General features: G+C 38.3%; 2 protein-coding genes across 2 annotated transcripts in view; both read left to right on the top strand.

Moving 5' to 3' along the window:
* The window catches only part of LOC115234857 (regulating synaptic membrane exocytosis protein 2-like), a 79067-nt gene that overhangs the window by 46722 nt on the left and 12808 nt on the right, over positions 1 to 19537 (top strand). Inside the window, exons 18-20 of the mRNA XM_029806218.1 lie at positions 9347 to 9584; positions 11048 to 13470; positions 14363 to 14539. Coding sequence (XP_029662078.1) covers positions 9347 to 9584; positions 11048 to 13470; positions 14363 to 14539 — 2838 coding nt within the window. The remainder of the gene's footprint in view (positions 1 to 9346; positions 9585 to 11047; positions 13471 to 14362; positions 14540 to 19537) is intronic.
* On the top strand, positions 271 to 3987 carry LOC115234831 (regulating synaptic membrane exocytosis protein 2-like). The gene is made up of 4 exons (XM_029806182.1): positions 271 to 783; positions 1938 to 2202; positions 2464 to 2715; positions 3016 to 3987. Exons 1-4 carry the CDS (start codon positions 741 to 743, stop codon positions 3191 to 3193), a joined length of 738 nt encoding a protein of 245 aa, XP_029662042.1. The 5' UTR covers positions 271 to 740; the 3' UTR covers positions 3194 to 3987.

Below are 19537 nucleotides of genomic sequence, written 5' to 3'. Positions count from 1 at the left end.
TTTTTTGTATATGATTCTAATATATATATATATATATATATATAGTATATATATACATATACATATACATATATAATCATTGATTTAAAATCTCTTCCTCCTACAATAGTCGTGCATGGGCTTAAGGGTGCCATACGTTACTTTGATAAACATTATGGGAAGTAAATCTTATGAATATTAATTATAGAAAGATGATATGAGATAGAATGTGTTTTTAGGCTCTTATTTCGTATGGAATATGTAAATTTAAACGTAGTATATATGCACAAGGAGCTATAGAAAAATATGTTAGGAAGATACGTTCGGCTCTGTATAAGCTGAATATAATTAGTTAGGAGTCAAAAGTATTCCTGGCATTATCTCGTACAAAGTCTTTTGGATAAATCAATGTATTTTGTATTATTTAATTTATGAATTCTTCTATATCTTTTTAAGATTTATACATATACATACACAGAATATATAAATAATAAGAAAGATTGCAAGCATATATTATGCCAGGAATAAAGTAGTACGCGTAATATCTGCGACGATTTAATCGGATAGATTATAAAAGGACTGAGAATTAATTATTCCGACTCGATGGAATATTTATCGATATCAATTAAATCCCATTAGACGTATTCTTTGAAATGACGCGAGATTACGAGGCGCTGCGCATCTCTCGCATACTCTGTGTTCCTCGCATAAGTGTATGTTAAGCATATTATTGGAATCGACACTATTGTCATACAGATTGTATGATTTTTCGCATTCCAGGTCTTAAGAAATGTATTCTATGGGGTAGGCCTTTCACAGACAAATCTCTGTCTTTAAACTATTTTAATTGATCTCGGTGTCTGTTTTTTTTCCTGTATATCGTTGGTCCCCTCGTCGTTGCGATTATTGTTCTGTTTCGTGAGATTTTCTTTTTAAATCTCAACAAACGGAATCGGAATTACATTATTTCGATGCTGCGACAAATCATATGGCGGAGCAACGAAAATTAATCAATCACTTATTCTGCCTTGAGTATATACCATCGATGTTTAACGTAGACGTAGATCGTAATGCTAATGCACCCCCTTCCCTTCGCTAAAGAGCACCGTTGTATAGGTATAGTCTTATGGGAGCAACAACTATATATTATATACATATATGCAAAATATAAAAGCGCCGATGTCCCATACATATCGTGCTTCTTCTCTACTTGTAACGAATATGAATATTTCCGTACAATCCTTACGAATAAGTATAATTTACTGTAATTCATCGCTACGTCTATTATCAATGTCTATCGATCTAACATTATTATTATAACAGCTCTCTCCCCTCTTTCATTTTCTTAACTCGTTGTCACGGATTTCCGTGATTACGAGAACCTGTGCATGCGGACTGCACTTCTTTAAGAGATGTGGGTGTGTTTCCAGAACTGTTCGGAAATAGTTTATTGATTTTGTAATATCCCCTTCCCCCTCAGGGGGTTCGATGACGCCGCAAGAGATAGAGAACTTGATTTTCGCGGCTATAATTTCACTAAAGTATCTACTATCGGCACAAATCTTTAAAATAGATGCCCAACAGATGTTCTAATCCTTCAAACGTATTTTGAATGTCTTACGTTTCGATTTTTTTCTGTGTTTGAGTATTTACTTAATATATCTCATAAACGTATATTCACGACATTTTCACTGCTAATAATGCAATGAATGTGTTGATGCAACAAGGGATGAAAAATTTATTTCTATTCACTCGAATCACCCTGATTTTTTACTTTTCCTCTTCTTTATTTATATATTTATTCATTTATATCGTTTTTAATTTTATTTTAATTTTATTTTTATTTGTCGTTCCCTTTCCTTTCAAATCTCGAGCACGCCCTCCCTCTTCGTGAATCGCTCCAAGATCGCAGGTACGGTAACGAGATATCCTAGTCGACACCGCACGATCACTTGCAGAGTTGTACGACGCGAGGCGTGAGAAACCCTCGGTTTTAGTGACGTCACCCGGCTCGCCGGACCTGCATGCCCAAGGACGCGGTCGACACTCCCGACATCCAACCGGAAATGCGAACGTGGGCGGCAGCATTCAGGTGAAGCTGGGTTTCGATCCTGTGGGACTTCAGCTGATCGTCACGATTATTTGTGCCGCGGGACTCACGCCGAAGAGCAACGGTCAACCGAGAAATCCTTACGCCAAAATCTTTCTGCTTCCTGACAAAAGGTGAGAAACAGAAATATATGTTAATTGTTTTGATCGATTGAGAATTTTTGAGAGATTCTCGACTGAATCGATCGTTATGGTATTAAATTATTATAAAAATGCAGATAAAGACAATAAAACAAATTGTTTGATGAATATTTTGTTTTTCGATCCATTGAAAATTTCGATTTAAATTCCACTCCAATTTTCAAATTTAATTACTGAACAATTATCCAATGGAGAGTTCTTAAAACTTATATGTATGTTCTTCAAATGTTATAGCGAGAAATCGAAGCGGCGTACGAAGACCGTGGCGAATACAAACGATCCTAGATGGAACCAGACTTTCGTTTATAACGGAGTTAGACGCTCGGAATTGAGGAAAAGGGCATTGGAGATTACGGTCTGGGACTACGCGAGGTACGAGGCAAACGATTTTCTTGGCGAGGCTGTCCTGGAATTGGCAGTATGTCTCTTAGACGAGGAACCAGAATGGCATTCTCTGACCGCTCACGGAGAACACCGGCACGTCAGGTATGAATCGCACTCGCGGATGCTAGTAGTTCCAAGATGCCAATACTAAAAGCGATCAAATAAATACCTTGCATCAATACGAATCTCCCGCGGGATGTTCGACAATGTTCTCAATGTTCCCTGCTTACGATGTGACATTACAGTAGCTTATTTCGCGAGTCCCAGAAATTTGCATGTCGAGACTCGAGAATGTCAGAAATTAATCCCGAAATTTTTTGATATTTTTATTTCTAAAGAGATTATGAACAAATTTAACATCGCGAGACTTACGTTAACATTATATTTTTCTGGATACTATAGGCATTACCAAGATTCTGATGACGTGCTAGATCATCATCTCAGTCCACCGTCGACCACTTCGAGATTAAGTGACTCCGACACCTCGGAGTGCGATATTACGGACTGCGACGTGTCGAGGGAACAAAGAAGAACGGCTGACGGTGCCAGCATAAGTAGTATCGGCAGTTCCTCTAGGTAATATTATCTCTTAAGATCTCTCTATGGTACATATATACATAAATCTCAGTCTGGCGAAAGAGTATTATATCAAGCCGCCGGAAATAATCGGTCAACTTTAGATTTTTGCGTTGAACACTCTGTAAATTTATCGTATATAAACCAAAATTCTTTTTAACAAGAAACACAAGATAATATATCAAGAAATAAATCTTTAAACAATTATATCGAAAATTGATTAGTTATAGTTATTTAAGTATGCATTACACTTAGCATACTTGACCGGTGGGAATTGTGTTAATCTGACAGCGTTACTGTCTCCCCCCCCCCTTCCCCGGCTTAAAATCTTGTTTATAGATCTCGTAACCATTCTCATAGTTATTGCCGTAACAATCATTCTCGTGTTGCTTGTGCATCGCGACCCTTATCACTGATAATACAGAAGCATATTCGTTCCAAATTTGATGTAAAAAAATTCCGGCGCGAGAACTCTTTCCGTTATTAGTTTTCTTCTGTTATAACGAGGCTGAGTTGTGTCATTGAATAAGTGCTAGAATTTTTACAAAGCTACATTTGTATAAAGATGGAATTTTTACTGATTTTTTTTACTAGATTGCATTTTGAGCCACTTTTGTCAATAGTTATAAAGTTATTATATAATTACATAATAAATAATTGCAAATAGTTTTTTTAATGATTTGAAAGTGGCTGCAATTGTACAAGGTTCGACTTTCTTTCTTTTTTATACGATTAATGAAGCTAAGTAGAGAAGAGAAAAACAGACATAAGTCATAAATACGAATATACTGTATAATATAAATTATTGCGAAAAAAAAAAAAAAAAGACGGGGGTTGAACGGGAAGGGGTAATCGAAAGAAAGAGAGAGGGCAAAAGCCAAGTTATAAAACTGGGCAACAAGCCAATTGACATAGCAGTTGGCCCGCGACCATCGTCAGCTCCGGAAGTCAGCCTTAAAACTCGTATCCATATTAATATTCCAACGACGATGTCTGATCGTTATTTGTGAGTACAAAGTGTGGTTTTCGCCAAAGCTTTTAAGTCTCCACTCTCTTATCAAATAGAAGAAATGATAGTGCATATCGAAATGAAATAAAGTAGAAAATTATTTAACAATAAGGTTTTAATTATCTGTAATAATGAAATCATTTTCAAAATTGTACGGATATTAAATTTTTTTAAAAAAAGAAAATAGATATTTTTTTGCAATAAATTATTCATTTGCTGTAAATGCAAAACTTGTGTATATTGTATATCGGTGCAAGTATTCATCTCAATAATGACAAAGTTTGCCTAATAACGAAATTAAAATTTATGATATTAAATGTATTTGCGATGTTAATAATTATCGAATATTTGGCAAACAAATTTCTCGAATTTATGCCTATCTGTGTAACAACGTTTAGATTATTTTAAAGAGTGACTTCCTCATAAATTTTTTCGTCGATGATACGCAAGAAATCGAATCAATATAGCGGATCTAATGAAAACGTATGCTATCCTCGATAGGCTTGGCAAGTAGAGTGGCAGAGATGGGGATAAGCCGAGATACTATCCGGCATCGCTCTGCACTTCTTTTATACCGAACAGCTTCGATCTGCAAAGTGAGCGCTTCTATATCCCTAAGCGCGCATCAGCCTCTGTAAAAGCTGTCCCGAGTAATTGAAACATTCCGGTGTTCCCCTGAGAGAACGGCGGACATCCTGCGCATTTTTAACAACCTTCAGTATCGTCTAATGAGATTACTTGAAAGGGTTTCGCCGGTTACATTAATAATTCTTTCGTCGTCAAGTCGGTGACAATAATGCGATATGGACGATGCAATTCGATATAATATTTTCATTAAAATTCTATTCAGAAGCGCCCACACACATACATACACGCGCACACAAATTATTATATTTAATGACAAAGTAGAAGTAGCTCTTTTAATAGGCGGATACATGTACGAAAATTAATTGCAAAAGGAATTTACATTCGTAATTGTATATATCTTACATATTTTTTTTCTATCGCTTTTTTATGATCCTGTAAACATTGAGTAAGATATTATAGAGAAAAAGCACCAAAACCGAAATAGATCTCCTAAACTAATATAACTCATTAATTGAGTGGAACACTTTATCAGAGTTGATATGAATTTTGTTTGCTTACAGTTTACTCATTTGAAGTATATCCAATGCATTTATAATTCGTTTTTTATATACTGAATTAGCTTGTTTCGAGTTCTAAAAGTCCAAAAGTTTTTATCTTTCTGTGATTTTCTTTTGGCGAATTATGTAATCTAAATAATAATAGGTATATATATTTTCATAATTATGTTTATTATGTTTTTCTACTTTTTTAATGGTTTCTAAATCTGCTTTGTTTTTATATAATTTTATTTCTATTTTATTTTTATCTTTATCTTTTCTCACAGAGAATGCAGTAAGGAAAATTAAATTAGAGTTTTTCGACGTACTCTGTGGTTTATATATCGACATTTTACCAATTCAATTCAAAGAATATGAGTATGTAAATTGACTAATTTGATCACATTTAAAAGATTTTAATTTAAAGAGACAAAAGAAATGTCTGTGTATAATCTTAAAACGTTTATCTTTATAAATAAATAAAACAACAATGTAATTTATTTAAAATTAAGTGAAACTTTTTTTTTCAATTAAATAATTTATTATAATACTTTTTTGCATATTTTATCGTGTTTCTATAATTTTTAACAGATATGTCGGTTTTGGAGATTAATTTCTCACATTTTAATTTTTTTCCATTTTACAAAAAGGCCATTTATATTTAAAAGTTTAAAACGATATTATCAAAACTGATAAAGAATAGTTTTCAATAAATATCTGCTGGTATAAATTCTTATTTTGACTTTTTAACTAGAAGCTAGAGCCTGAAAAATGGCATGTCGGTTTTGGCAATTTTCTTCTACGTATATATATATATATATATACATAGTAATTTATATCATAGCACAATATTCTTTGAATAGACAAATATATGTTTTAAATATTAAAGTACAATCTATGGCGAGATAAGAAACATTAAATACAATGATGCGTTGGCCGCGGCCGCGCCCGCTCATTGATTTTAATTTTAATCGTGTGCTTTGTTATTTATTTTTTAGGTTTCATAATATGCCGTCAAATTATAAGCGGTACGGCCATTACAATTTATATTTTTTCCTCCTTCATTACGCAGTCACACGTCTTGCATCCTCACTGCTAGGTTACAATGTCGCGCTTAGATCAGTCAATTAGTCATGCGACAAGAAAAAGAATCGGAAGTATAATAAAGACGAGACAACGGGACAACGCGAACTGACGCGATCACGTAACTAATTTGATCTTAACGAGAACATGAGAAATTTTTATTCGGTAGGGATATATTTCTAAGGACAGATAGAGGGGGGTGGGGGGAGCAGAAAAAAGTGTTTTCGGGCAAAGAAAGAAACAGTGACTATGATACTGACGTCATCGGTGACAAGGAATATTGCCATTGGCGTTCAACTTTCTTCCATTTTTCCCGTTACAATATTTTACGCAAGACGTGAATGTCACAATGTACAATAAAGTACAGCGTTTCAATGTTTCATAAAATTTTCGGGGCATTTTGTCTTTGTTCTTCGCTAAGAAAAGAACGTGTGAAAAAATAGTATTAATTAAAATAACAAAATAGCGGAGCACAAAAATTTAGCGAATCGCCATCCATGTAGGCACTTTAGACGTCATACTGTCATTGCTTCTTGCATATTATGTACGTTAAATCTTAGATGCGACGAGACATGGCTTTTAGAATGCTTAGTGCATCGCGACGCATCGGCCGGGGTGGATTAAATTTCTTTCTCTTTGCGAGCTTTGATGATGACTGCAATCACACATCGGATGCTATCCAATTCTCGAGACTGTCTTGCACGGTCACTTTGCTTTTCGTTGCCAGAAACGGTGAAAATCCCATCTCGGAATTTGTATCAATACAATACATTTCGCACTATCGATCATTGATGTGCAAGAGTCGACTACTTACGCAGTCTTGGCATTCATCGAACGCACTTACATGGCATATTCTCAGTTTTATGGCGACTCGTGATTCCTCCGTTTTATCGCGCGACTTTGATTTTTGGCAACGAAAAGAGTACGCAATTGAGAACGCTGTGTAAACGCCGAGGAGACTTGACTGCATTGCTGAATAACTTGGAGCCGCTTCTCGCGCCAAATTAGAAGATATGCATCTTTTGCAGTTTGCGATATAAGAAATTGAATCGAGTTTATAGTAGAATATTACGCCAAATAATGCGTACAAATATATTTTCAAGAGATAAGTCTGACTGAATTTTTGTCTTGATTTTGTTTTTTTATACATTTCTCGGTGCTACGTAGTTTGTCTTCATTTTTATACTTTCCTTTCCGCTTCTTTTACCATCCTGGCCGCATGCATTTTGAGATTAGCGCGAGACTCACAGCACTCGCCTCATTTAATTTGTAAGGCACGCAATATTCACTGATTGATGAAAAAAAATGAACGCATGCTGGAGCAGCCACTATTCTAGCCCGCCACCGGAGAGAGAACTCTGCGTCGACGGCGAGCATCGGAGTCGAAGGGACATGTCGCCTCAAGGACGTAAAAGAGCGGCCCTTATGATTTCTCGCGACCAGCCAGCTACCATCGGGTCCGGTTATCAGACATATCGTAAGGTAAGACGTTCGAGAAGGCATGCGCGCGTTCGGTTTTTAATTTCAATTCGAGCGTCAATGACGAAGGAGAAATTAATCGATAAATTATATGCGGAAGAGAAAAATATATTCACGAGAAATATTCGCGAAGCATATTTGGGTGCATTAAAATATGTCGATATCTCGTGCGTACAATTAAGTAATGTTTAGCGGTAATATTGTTATGCGTTATTAAATGCGTATCCCCAGGACGACATCCATCGGGGAATGATGGGGCATAGGTCACACAGTGCAGCGCCTATGGATTCTTCGAGCGTCAGATACCGAGGAAGATCTCAGAGTCCCACCGGTCATCGTTCCTTGTCTCCGCCTGAGCATAGATCCATTCCCTATTCGCATGGATACGTCCATACGCCGAGGTATGAAATATATCATTGGAAACTTTTCGATTCACTCATCGTCAGGTCGTTTGCAAGAGAGAACTGACAATGCGGATTTACCGCCGCGCTTATTTAGATTCGGCTCGAGATCGGCGACTGCCACTCCCACTGGATCGCCAAAGAAACGTCAGCTACCTCAAATCCCGGCAGCCTTGAAGGAAAGGGTCGCGCAAGATCTAGAAGAACGAGCGAGATTCATGAGACATCGTAACAGGCAGTCGATATACAGAAGCACAGGCATGGGAGGTGAGCTCGCTTCGATCTCTCTGTCGAAAAACTTGGTGCTTTAAGTGATCGATAACCTGTCTTACATAATACTTGCTATTTTACACTACTTTCGACTGAGAAAGAATATAAATAAATATGATATAACAATAAATATACAGGCTGTCTCAAAATTAAACGATCAAACTTTACTAGTATGTTGTATGGCTGGAAACAAGAAAAAAAATATAAATATTAGTTGAAAAATATTTTATTAGAAAGTTAGTACAATAAAACTATTAAACATGAAAATAATAGCGGATTCGTTGTTGATACATAACGATGCAAGAGTAAATTGACGATATTTATCTGTTTACTATGGCATTTTTTTATTATAATCTTTTTCTATTATAGCTCGATTTTTACCTGAAGAAAACTGTAAAAAAACGAAAGTTATATAAGAAATAATTTGTGACAAAAATGAATTGAGAAAGAGTTAGTTTAGTATTTACTGAGTTATACAGCAAAACATAGACATAAAATTTGTAGAATATTAAATTCAATTTCTTAATGATATCAAATTTGTATGAGAAACAAAAACATTCGAAATGGAAAATAACAGAACGTATTCTTTTTTCATCGTAACGTGATAATAAAACATTTTCGGGCAAATGTTCATGTAAAATTTTTTTCTTTTTTTTATTCATAAAACATACCAGCAAAGTTTCATCGTTTAATTTTGTACATTCTGTATATAACTATAATTAATTTTTTTTATACAAAAAAAAAGATTTTTTTTTAATGACTGTATTTTAAATAATATTGATTATTTATAGGATGGGAAAGGCATTACAGTGGTCTTTCGGACTCGGATCTTCCCTCAATCGGACACGATCCATTAACGTTGCCACACAGTCAAGCTTACAGGATGCATAGACCGAGGAAAGGACATTTGAGTCCCGACAAAGATGTGCTCGGTGATCTCGGTGATTCTGATATGGAGAGCATAGCTTCGGTAACGAGCAGTGCCTTTAGTACACAATCGGAACGACCACGTGGATCGAGAGCACTAATGTGAGTATAGTTTCGTAATCATTGCGCTATCTTATACGGACGACCTCGTGTTGCAACGTCAATGTGCTAAGCAACGCAGATTCCATAGTCAACAGAGTATCCCGTTAGGGAGGGATCGAACATCGAGTGTGTAGTCTATCGTCAAACACATCATCGTTACAACGTCGCGATGTACCGATATCATAGATCTCAACTTTTGTATCTTTACACACGAGATAAAGCTCGATCAACGCGGAATAGCACACTCAGCAGCTCGATCTCTCAAGTCAAGGATAATTCCTGGATTAAATGGACATTGTCAACTAAATAAATATCCTGTAGTCGCACTTTTCACATCCTGCTTGCGCGTCAATGTTCCAGTGTTCTTCCCCGCCTTCTCTACGAAGCGATTATAGATTGCACTTCCTATGCACTCTGTGTCAATGTCCATTTAATAAATGTGTCCCATTCTAAGAAAGCAGGGATCTCATAAGTGCGTGGCGTTGGTCGAACAGTTAGGGCCTTAGTTGTGCCTCGTCTGACACGTTATAGAAAAGAAAAACAGCACATCGATCGCCGCGTGTCTCTTCTGAAATGCCGACCCGTTGCTCTCGGCAGAGTCGAGTTCTGAGATTTCATGATACGATATACGAGTTCGATCGATCGCGAACGCGCGGTAGACATCAAAGAAAGAAAAAAGTAAAAGAAAAAAAAAAGCGGAATGGGTTCACCCTTTGATTTGTGTGTTTCCGCAAGAGCGCTAAATCTCTCTATATGAAAAACATTGTTTGCAGACCGACAGTTAAAAACGTATTAATACCCGGTGTCATATCCCCCATGCCCCCGCCCCCTAGGCGCAATAGGCGCAGGCACAGACTTAGGGTACCCTGCAGCGAATGCCATTGTCCGAGCAACAGTAATCCCGCCAAACAGCCCAAAAACAACCCCGGCAAATGTCCCCTCCTTCCGCGTCCCCTCGTACGGAGCAAGTCCGCAGTGGTGCGCTCGTTGTACAAAAAGATGCGTACGCCCTTCACGAGATCGCAGACCGTCGACGAGAACATGCTGAGATATTACAGCCCCGAGACCAGCGAGTACAGCGTTTCCGAGGGGTACATACTCAGGCCAGAGAGACTCGTAGCCGCTAAGAATCGTATACCGGAAATATACGTCGAGGACTGCCTTCGAGTCGACTTTAACGATCGTTTCTTGGAGAGGTTTCGCTCCGAGTATTCGGCGTCGTGTCACGCGGACGGCCGCGACGCGTTGTCGTCGCATAAAGAGTCGTGCGACGAGTGCGCGGCGACGACGGCGACGACGACGATTGTCTCGAGGGGTCCGATCGATGATTTCCCCGATCATCTCGATATTAGGAGCATAGATGCTAGTCCGCATCCGCGTAGGTCTCTCTTAACCGCTAAGGCTAGGAGCTTCGATTACGACGTGATGCACGATACATACGGTGATGATCGTTTCGGTACTAGGCCAGGATCCGTCGGTCTGCTATCGCGCCGGGCCAAGAGTTTCGAGTACGAGAGCATTTCGAGCAACATATTCAGCGACGACAGTCTCAGGACCGCCCGGAGAAAGCTCAAGCGGAATCTCTCTCTCAGCGACGCCGGCTATGGCGACAAGATACCGGCGCTGGGCGATCAGAGCAAGTCCTACTACGATTCTAATGGCGACGACAAAGTGCCTACAGATCTCGCGAGTAAGGAAACGAATTACGATTTTCTTCTCCAAGATCATAAGCCGTTTTACGGATACGACTCGGAGCTCAGCTGTGGCGAGACGGAAATTTACGTTCCAAGCTTCGACAAGCGAGGCATCGATGATTATCAATCTACATACGGTTCGCGTTTAGCGGACAGCGAGCGATCCAATCTGAGAAATGTGTTGGACAAGGACGATACCAGCAAGAGAAAATACGTGGACGAAAGTTATTTGAATCACGAATCTTCGTACATCAGAGATATATCCTCGGAGAAAAAAATGAAGAATGTAGAAAGTGATCTTTGTAACACGATCGGCGATCCTATCTACTGCAACATCGAAGATGTTCTGTCGTCTGGTAAAAATTATGATCGCAATATGCTCGCGAGATCCGCTACGAAGATTCATGACATCTCTAACGTAGACGAGAAGTGGATATCGCAAGACGCCAAAGGTATCCTGCGATCACACGGAGATACTGGCAGTTTCTATCAAAGAGATAAATACAAAGATTACGAGAACTGGGACACCGATTACGACGAAGGATTCATAGAGCGAGAGAAAGTCGATGATTACGAGCAGAAGCGATTCGATTATCTAAATGACAGTATCCGAGATTTAAGAATCGCCGGATCGATGTACGACGGTGAGTACTATCAGGGAAAACATTACGCACAGTCCGACGATGACGGCGGAAAGCTTACATCGACAAGCGATTACATCAGTTATCGTCCCCTTGACGAATACGAGTCTTCCTCGTCTACCGTGCCGCGAAGACGAAGACGAAGAAGCAGAAGAGGCAGTAGAGAGTCTGACTACGAAAGTCCACGTGCCAGAGACGTTCAGTTGAGAGCATCCGCAGACAATAGAAGGCTGATGATTCAACGAACCGAATCCACGCCGACTCTATACTCGGACGAGGACCTAAGCTCGATTGCGGATCGCACCAGACGCATGTACCGCCGCAAGCGAAACAGCAGCTGTCCAGAGAGCAGAGATCTGCGAATATACGGCACGCGAAGAGATGACGAAAGGACGTCGAGTTTTGTGCTGGACTCTGACGAGGAGTTCGGCTCTGTGGAGACGGTCGTTGGCGCCGATCATTTCCGTCGGATCACATCCTCGGGCTTCGCGGCGGAGACTAGAGCGAACGGGCGATCGGGCTTCCTCGACGCGGAACAAGATCGTGATAGCTACTTATTAGACGCAAGACACGATTACGAGAATTGTTATCAGGATAATCGCAGTTATGCGGAGGTCACTCGTGAGCTAGTTAGGTCAGGGTCGCAGCGTTCCTCGGGTCGCGAAGCCCGATATGCGTCGTCGCGCGCTAGGCGTAAGAGTAGTTGCCCCGAGTGTCGCGAGCTGTCCTCCTCGGAGTTAGGTAGGTCGGGATCGCTGTCGCGAAAGGTCGACGACACTCGGCGGTCATCGATCGAGTCGAAGCATAGATATCGTAGGCGAAACAGCAGCTGTCCAGAGGCTAGGGATCTCGAACTGCTCGACAAGAGGCAGCGGCAGCAGCAGCAGCAACAGCAGCAGCAGCAGCAGCTCGCGCAGCGTCATCAGCAGCAGCAACAGCAGAGGCGTCCGAGTCAGCAGCAGCAAAACCAACATCAACAACCGCAGGGAAGTAGTAAGAGGAACGTGGCGATCAGCGACACTCTCGAGTACTACGAGTACTCGATGGAGAGCGAGAGCCAGTGCAGCGAGAACTGCGGATTTGGCCCGTGCGATCCGCGTAGGCCCCGTAACCGAGCACCCCGCCCTGGTAACGCTAATTCGAGTCTCTTTGATTCCCAAACCGCTACCTCCGACACTGCTAAAAACTACCACCCACGGGTCAACGATCATCATCACCACCAACACCCACAAAACACGAAAACGTCGCCGCACGTTGGTAATGTGACGTACCTGCCGCCGCGGCCACCGTCGTCCTCCGCCCGGCGACGATCCTTCCGAAAAAAATCCGTCTACGACGTCGACGTCGACACCGCCGTCGATCGTCGTGATGATGATGCACGGACTCGTCGTTCTTCGTCCATGCCCGAAAGCAGAGAGTACAGCGGCCAATCGAGCTCGTACGAGAAGACATCCAGACACCAGGTCACCGACAACGGGCATGACGGGCACGATAAGAGAAGTCAGTTTACTAGAAGCCTCAGTAACGCCGATGTGCCCCAAGATGAGAAAGGTGAGAGAAAAAGTTTAATTAGACCGACTAAAAAAAGTACAATTTTTTAAACGAATTGAAAAAATCGACAAAGTTGTTTTGATAAATTTAATTTTTAGTTTCATTTTGTAGATAATAAAAAAGTGCGTTCTAATTATTTTTATTAGTACAAATAAATTGTATCCGTAGCATTTTTATGTGTCTCTAATAATATCGAAAATTGAACTCATTAATAAAATTAAATTAATTCTCGAATGTTAAAACTTTGTTTGTTTTTTTTTATATTATATATTTTACTTTTTTATATATTTTATTTCCTTTAACAAAAATTCTGTTCGGTGTCTAGCTTTGGTCTTTCACTGATGTGTACTAATTCTTCGTAAGAATGGCATTGATTTTACCGTCATGATGCAGTGACGTATAGCCGAAAAAGTAAGAGCTTTGCGGAGTAGTAACATAAATTTTCGTCGAGATTTGCAGTCACGAACTCGTTACACTCGGATTTAACCGGTAGTTAGAGAATTGCGGACGTACGTTCATGCAAACGTTTTATGAAAGTTTTCTTTGAGTTCGCAAAGTCACGAACGTCTTCCTCTGTTTGTCGTTCAACAATAGTAAAGATTGAACACGCATTGCTTTTAGCATTTATATGTTTCATATCTTCTGGTAAAATTTATAATATAATTGGTCGTAATTAATTGTGTAAATTTATATTTGTATTTTCCAACAACTTTCATTCTTTAATCTTCAAAGCTCTGATGCGTTGCAAAAAAAAAAAAAAAAAAAAAAAAAAAAAAAGAACAAAAAAGGAAATATTTCGAAAAAATGTGAAACAAACCATTATACTTGAAGTACGAGTCGCGCTAATCCGATTCCATATCCACACAAACACGTTTTTATCATTGTTTCGCAGACACGGGTAGTTTTAGCGACACGGCGATCGCATTGAACGTTGAAGATGCTTCGAAGCGAGGCCGTAAAAGCTCGCCAGGAAGTAAAAGTGGAAGCGGCAGTAGCAGCGGAAGCGCGGTGCAGTATCAAACGGGTCTCGGGAAAAAGAGCAACAGCACCAGCCAATTATCTGCGACAGGTAACACATTGTCACACTGGCCACTTTCTAGTTAAGTTTGCGTTTAGACTCTCAACGTTATACATAGTCCATTCTTTCGTAAAGATCGATCGTTGGCGCGAACATAATAACGTTTCCCTCCCTCGATACGCGATATTAGAAGCGATTTGATTAATGTATGGATACTATCTCACGCGACATTAGACAGTTTTCTATTTTCCTGACATTTATATATCTTCTCTCTTTAGTGAAAAAGGAGATCTTCATTTTCTTCAGAACATCGATATTTCGTAAATTAGGATAGCGTAGTCTAGTATCGTTAGTGTGTAGATTATAACGGTGTGCTCTCGCTACGTGCATAAATGAGGATGATGTAAATATATCATTGACATATTGGTATTTTTGATATACAGTGTATCTCGTATAGGTAGAGTACAGATCGATATTTCTTGTCAAAAAATAAGCTCTTCTATCTTTGACCAAATTTCCAAAAATGCATTGTATTCGAAATATTTTATTTTTTTATATATCAATACAGTACATTTGCTGTTTCTTTTAATCTTTAAAAATTGTAAAAATATCAGTTCTGTTATAATTAGAGAGGTATAATATATTTACATTTTTATATGTAATGAAATACTTAAATAAATTTTATTTAAGTTGATATAAAACAAATTCTTTTATGGCAGCGAAGCGTGCTTTTTAACTCTGATGTGTAAGCAAAGTAAATGTTATTTATGTAGTTTTTAGTTTTTCCTCATTATTTCGTCTTCAATTATCATGAGTATTCATACGAAGAATAATATCGGAAAATAAGATATCTCGAAAATGATGCATTTCCGGAAATTTTGTCACAAGAAAAAATGCTCATTTTTTTTACAACAAATATGTATCAGTAGTATCACAATCTCTACCTGCATAGGATATTCTGTATAAACGTATCGGCAATGAAAATAAATTTAATGTAACTTGAACATATATGCGCGCGGGGACGACAGAATTTTTTTCGATTATATATTTTTATCAAACAACAAAACACGAATGAAGAATAAGAGAAATAAGGAATTACAGGTAGAAATATTACTTATCAAAATATGTGTGTGTTTAATTAAAGAATCAATGTAAGTATTTGAAAATGCTTGTGCGTATTGATTGAACTCTCAAGCGATTCTAATTGCGATCATATAATATATAATTGATTATAATTTTTATATATTCAAACGTATATAAAATATTCATACACACACAAATCTATAGAATAATTAAGAAATTGGTAATGATACAAGAAGTATTCTGCACATTTGTTAATTTCTTGCTTATCTGTTATATCTTATTCTTCCCATTTCACGAATCTTGGTTCTTACGATCAAACATTCATTAATTCAATACAGTTCAACAAAAAATAATTTTTTTAATTTCAAGGTAAAGAGTAATTATTTGCAATAAGTATATTGATACTGTGTGATTACTGATTTAAACTAACTATTCGAACATTTCTTAATCGTTTATTCAAACTTGAAGGTTTCTTATCAGATCGTTAAATACAAACTTAATATCGAACAATAAACTTGAAATTAATAAAAAAATTAATCTTGCAATATTAATGCAATAGATGTAAATATTTAATAAAAATTTTAAAAGCGAAAAAGTTTTTTTGCAAAATAGGGATTTTTTAGATTACTGCATACGAATTTGATATCAAAATTGATTAAAATAGAATAGATAATTAATTGCAACTTTTCTATGGTGTGTGTAATAAATTTAATAGATTATAAAAAAATTTTATTATCCTTAACTTTTCAACTTTAATCTTTAAAGCAGATATTTTTTTGGAACTTAAAGTTCTAACAATATCTTTAATTTTGAACAACATGGATCTCTCTTTTAACACATCACGTATCGTAGCTGTAATATGATAAATTATGTTATAATGGCAACGTGATAGAGCATTTCTGAGAACAAAGTCGTATTTGAGCTTGAAAGAAACTATAAGCAATGATTATTCTTTTTCTTGAAATTTTTGTTCTCTCTTTGGCCATGTTACCATAATTCAAAAATCATCGACAAGTAACATTCTAACATTTGAACGATAACAAGAGCATACCGTAAACAAGCAAAAAACCCATTAAACGGGGCAGTATGTACATTCTAATTGTATTCTTGTTTTCTCCGCCATCCCTCCTCATCTTTATCCGCCTCTCTTCGACATGAAACACACTCACACTTTACTTCTACCAACCAACCACCTCTCGACGCTGGGGGACCATTCACGTCATCGATCTGCACCCACCTGCACGATTTCTCATCGCGGCGGCCCGATCGTCGCCCGGGCTGTATTCATGGAACATTCCATACGGATCATCGATCGATTTGCTGGACCGATCGTCACTGTTACGTAAAAAAAAAAAAAAAAAAAAAAAAAAAAAAAAAAAACAAAAATCACGAACCGATACTCTCGTCACATTTACGAAAAAAAAACAACAATATATACGCATGTAAAATCGTTCTGATAAACTGACACCACGCTCACGACAACTGTTGCTCTTGCTACCGCCACTTGCAACTACAACGAATAACAACTACAACAACAACAAACTATATCACGTCACGCAAAATCCATAACATACCACGTGCGTCTGTTGGTGGTACATGCGTGGGCGAGGAAGGACGGAAACGGCGGCTGGGTTTCGGGAAGAAGGGGAAGTCGTCCTTTACAGTTCACAGGAGCGAGGAGGTCCTGCCGGAGGATACGGTTGGTGGTAGGAGCGGACGACAACCGAGCTCCGCGAGCAGCGACGGCGAGGGGAGCGGCGATGGGGACAGGTCCGACATTAGCTCTCTCTCTCTCATACAGTGTAGAATCACACCTTTCTTTTTCACATCTTTCGCTTTATTTCCCTCATAAAATTTTTGCGTTATTGCGCGGAAGCGAGGGACCAACGGAAGCCTTATTGCAGGACGCGAGTCTCAAACTTTATGTCCCGGTGACGATGAATCCTTGTGCAAAGATCCACACATGAGATGACGTTGTTTCGTCATCCGTATTTAATCCTTGAATATAAATGATATATACGATATAGTTTACAGAGATTATCATGCGCAGACAAGAGCGAGATATTGTTAGAGATCCTTTTTAATCAGATATTTTGATTTCATTAATCGTAAATTGGATCAAGCCTTCGACGAAATATGTGAGTACACGTTGCAGATGGGAGGACTTGCGATAGAAAGAACAAGAGCTATCGTTCAATCTGACGACACCGAATGTTGACAGCGACAATGAAAACACACCACACATCACTCTTTTAGAGGCCGTGCTTTAGTCGGGGTCGATTGCGAGTCTCTCGTGATTGTTGTCGGAAAATACTCTCTTGCGACTAAAGCTCTCTGATTTTGCTAGCAGTGGACGACGGATCTGCGAAAGATCCTTGTCGTATTGCCGACGAATGTTACTTCTTCAATCTTTTTTTTTTTTTTTTTCTAAACGAATCGAAGAAAGTATTTTGCGAATCTGCACGTTTCTACCAAATAGTCACGAGGTGATTCTTTCCTTCTCGTTTATTCTAGATCGTAGAGGCTATTTCTACGTAGTATTGATACGTTATTTCTAGAAAAACGTTCGCACGAGTTTCCTGGGCTGTAACATCGCCGTGTCGCCAAATTGTCTACCTTTTTTTTCTTGGGGTCTCTCTCTCTCTCTGGAAATGCAGTTCGCGCGCGCATCTCCAGTTGGGTTATTACATTATGTGCCTATGTATGAAGCGTACCACGCAGATCAGGAAACTCAAATTCTAGTTGCACAAGTATAGTTGTGCTCTGGCGTCTTTTCGTGACTCTAGAATAGTATCGGCACCATGTGTCACACGTTATAATCGTTCCGTTCCATACAGCTTTTCCAATCTAGATCGTCGCGTGGTCAACTTGAATTTCTCGATAGCATCGAGGTAAGTTGGCCACCACTCTTTGATACTGATTATTTTTTTATTATTTCTTAGAAGCCGCTGTGTTGATACGTGCTTCAGGTGAGAGTGCGCTATTCACACGGCTTTTGAATTTTTCAATGTCCTGAATCGTTGCAGTGCTTTTACAAGCGTATATTTTTACGTTTTTTGATATTCTTAAGATTATTGATTACGAATCCGTTGAATGTATAATCAGATATTTACCGGACAATTCTTACGTACACCGGTCTGATAATTATAGACCTTTATTTTACTTTTCTTCTTCTTCTTTAGCCTTCTTTGTATAAATTATTAGATTTGAGAGCTTTCGAATTATGTAAAATATGTATATATTTGTGTTTATAATTATCTGTGTGTATTTAAGAGGTCCGGAAAATCTATAAAATTTATTTAATATAATAGAGATGTATATATACATATTAAGCAATTTTTTTAGAGTTGTCGCTGATTAAATTTTATACGCAGCATACTAGTGATTTTCTGACGTAGTTACGATTAATTTTGGTCTCGATAGAGCCTGCGTGAGTTAATAAAATGAAGATATCACGCGTGACAAAGAGAGGTGGTCTCACTTATTTACGCTTCTGAGTCCGTCAAGGACTTCGTAATTGCACGGATTATTCAAATAAACTCTTACTATAGATCATCGATAATAAAGTTTCTCTTTTTCATAGAGAGTTACTTTATTGAATGTGTCTTATAATGCTGAAAGAAAGTTCTGTTACGATTCATGCAAACGCTATCGTTATTATTTGTGACGGACGTCAGAGAATTTAAATTTTTACACATATAGGATACTCTAAGATTAAGCATATTTTTTTTTGTTTCGGTGTCAAATGCAAATGTGTGCCCGCGCGATGTTATCTCGTTGCATTTCGCTCCAAATATCACAAATATCACAACACCTCGATATATTCTCACATTCCTTTTCCCTATTTTTCGGTTGTAAGATCTCATTTTTCAAAGATCTCTTTGCATTTTATCACTAATCATTAGACTGATTCAAAGAAGCGAACAGGAAAAGATCGGGCGAAAATAAATGAGAGAGCGAGGGAAA

The sequence above is a fragment of the Formica exsecta genome, unplaced genomic scaffold, assembly GCF_003651465.1.
Source record: "Formica exsecta isolate Colony F162 unplaced genomic scaffold, ASM365146v1 scaffold108, whole genome shotgun sequence".
Classification (NCBI taxonomy): Eukaryota; Metazoa; Arthropoda; class Insecta; order Hymenoptera; family Formicidae; genus Formica; species Formica exsecta.
This window is presented reverse-complemented; position numbering and strand designations above follow the sequence as displayed.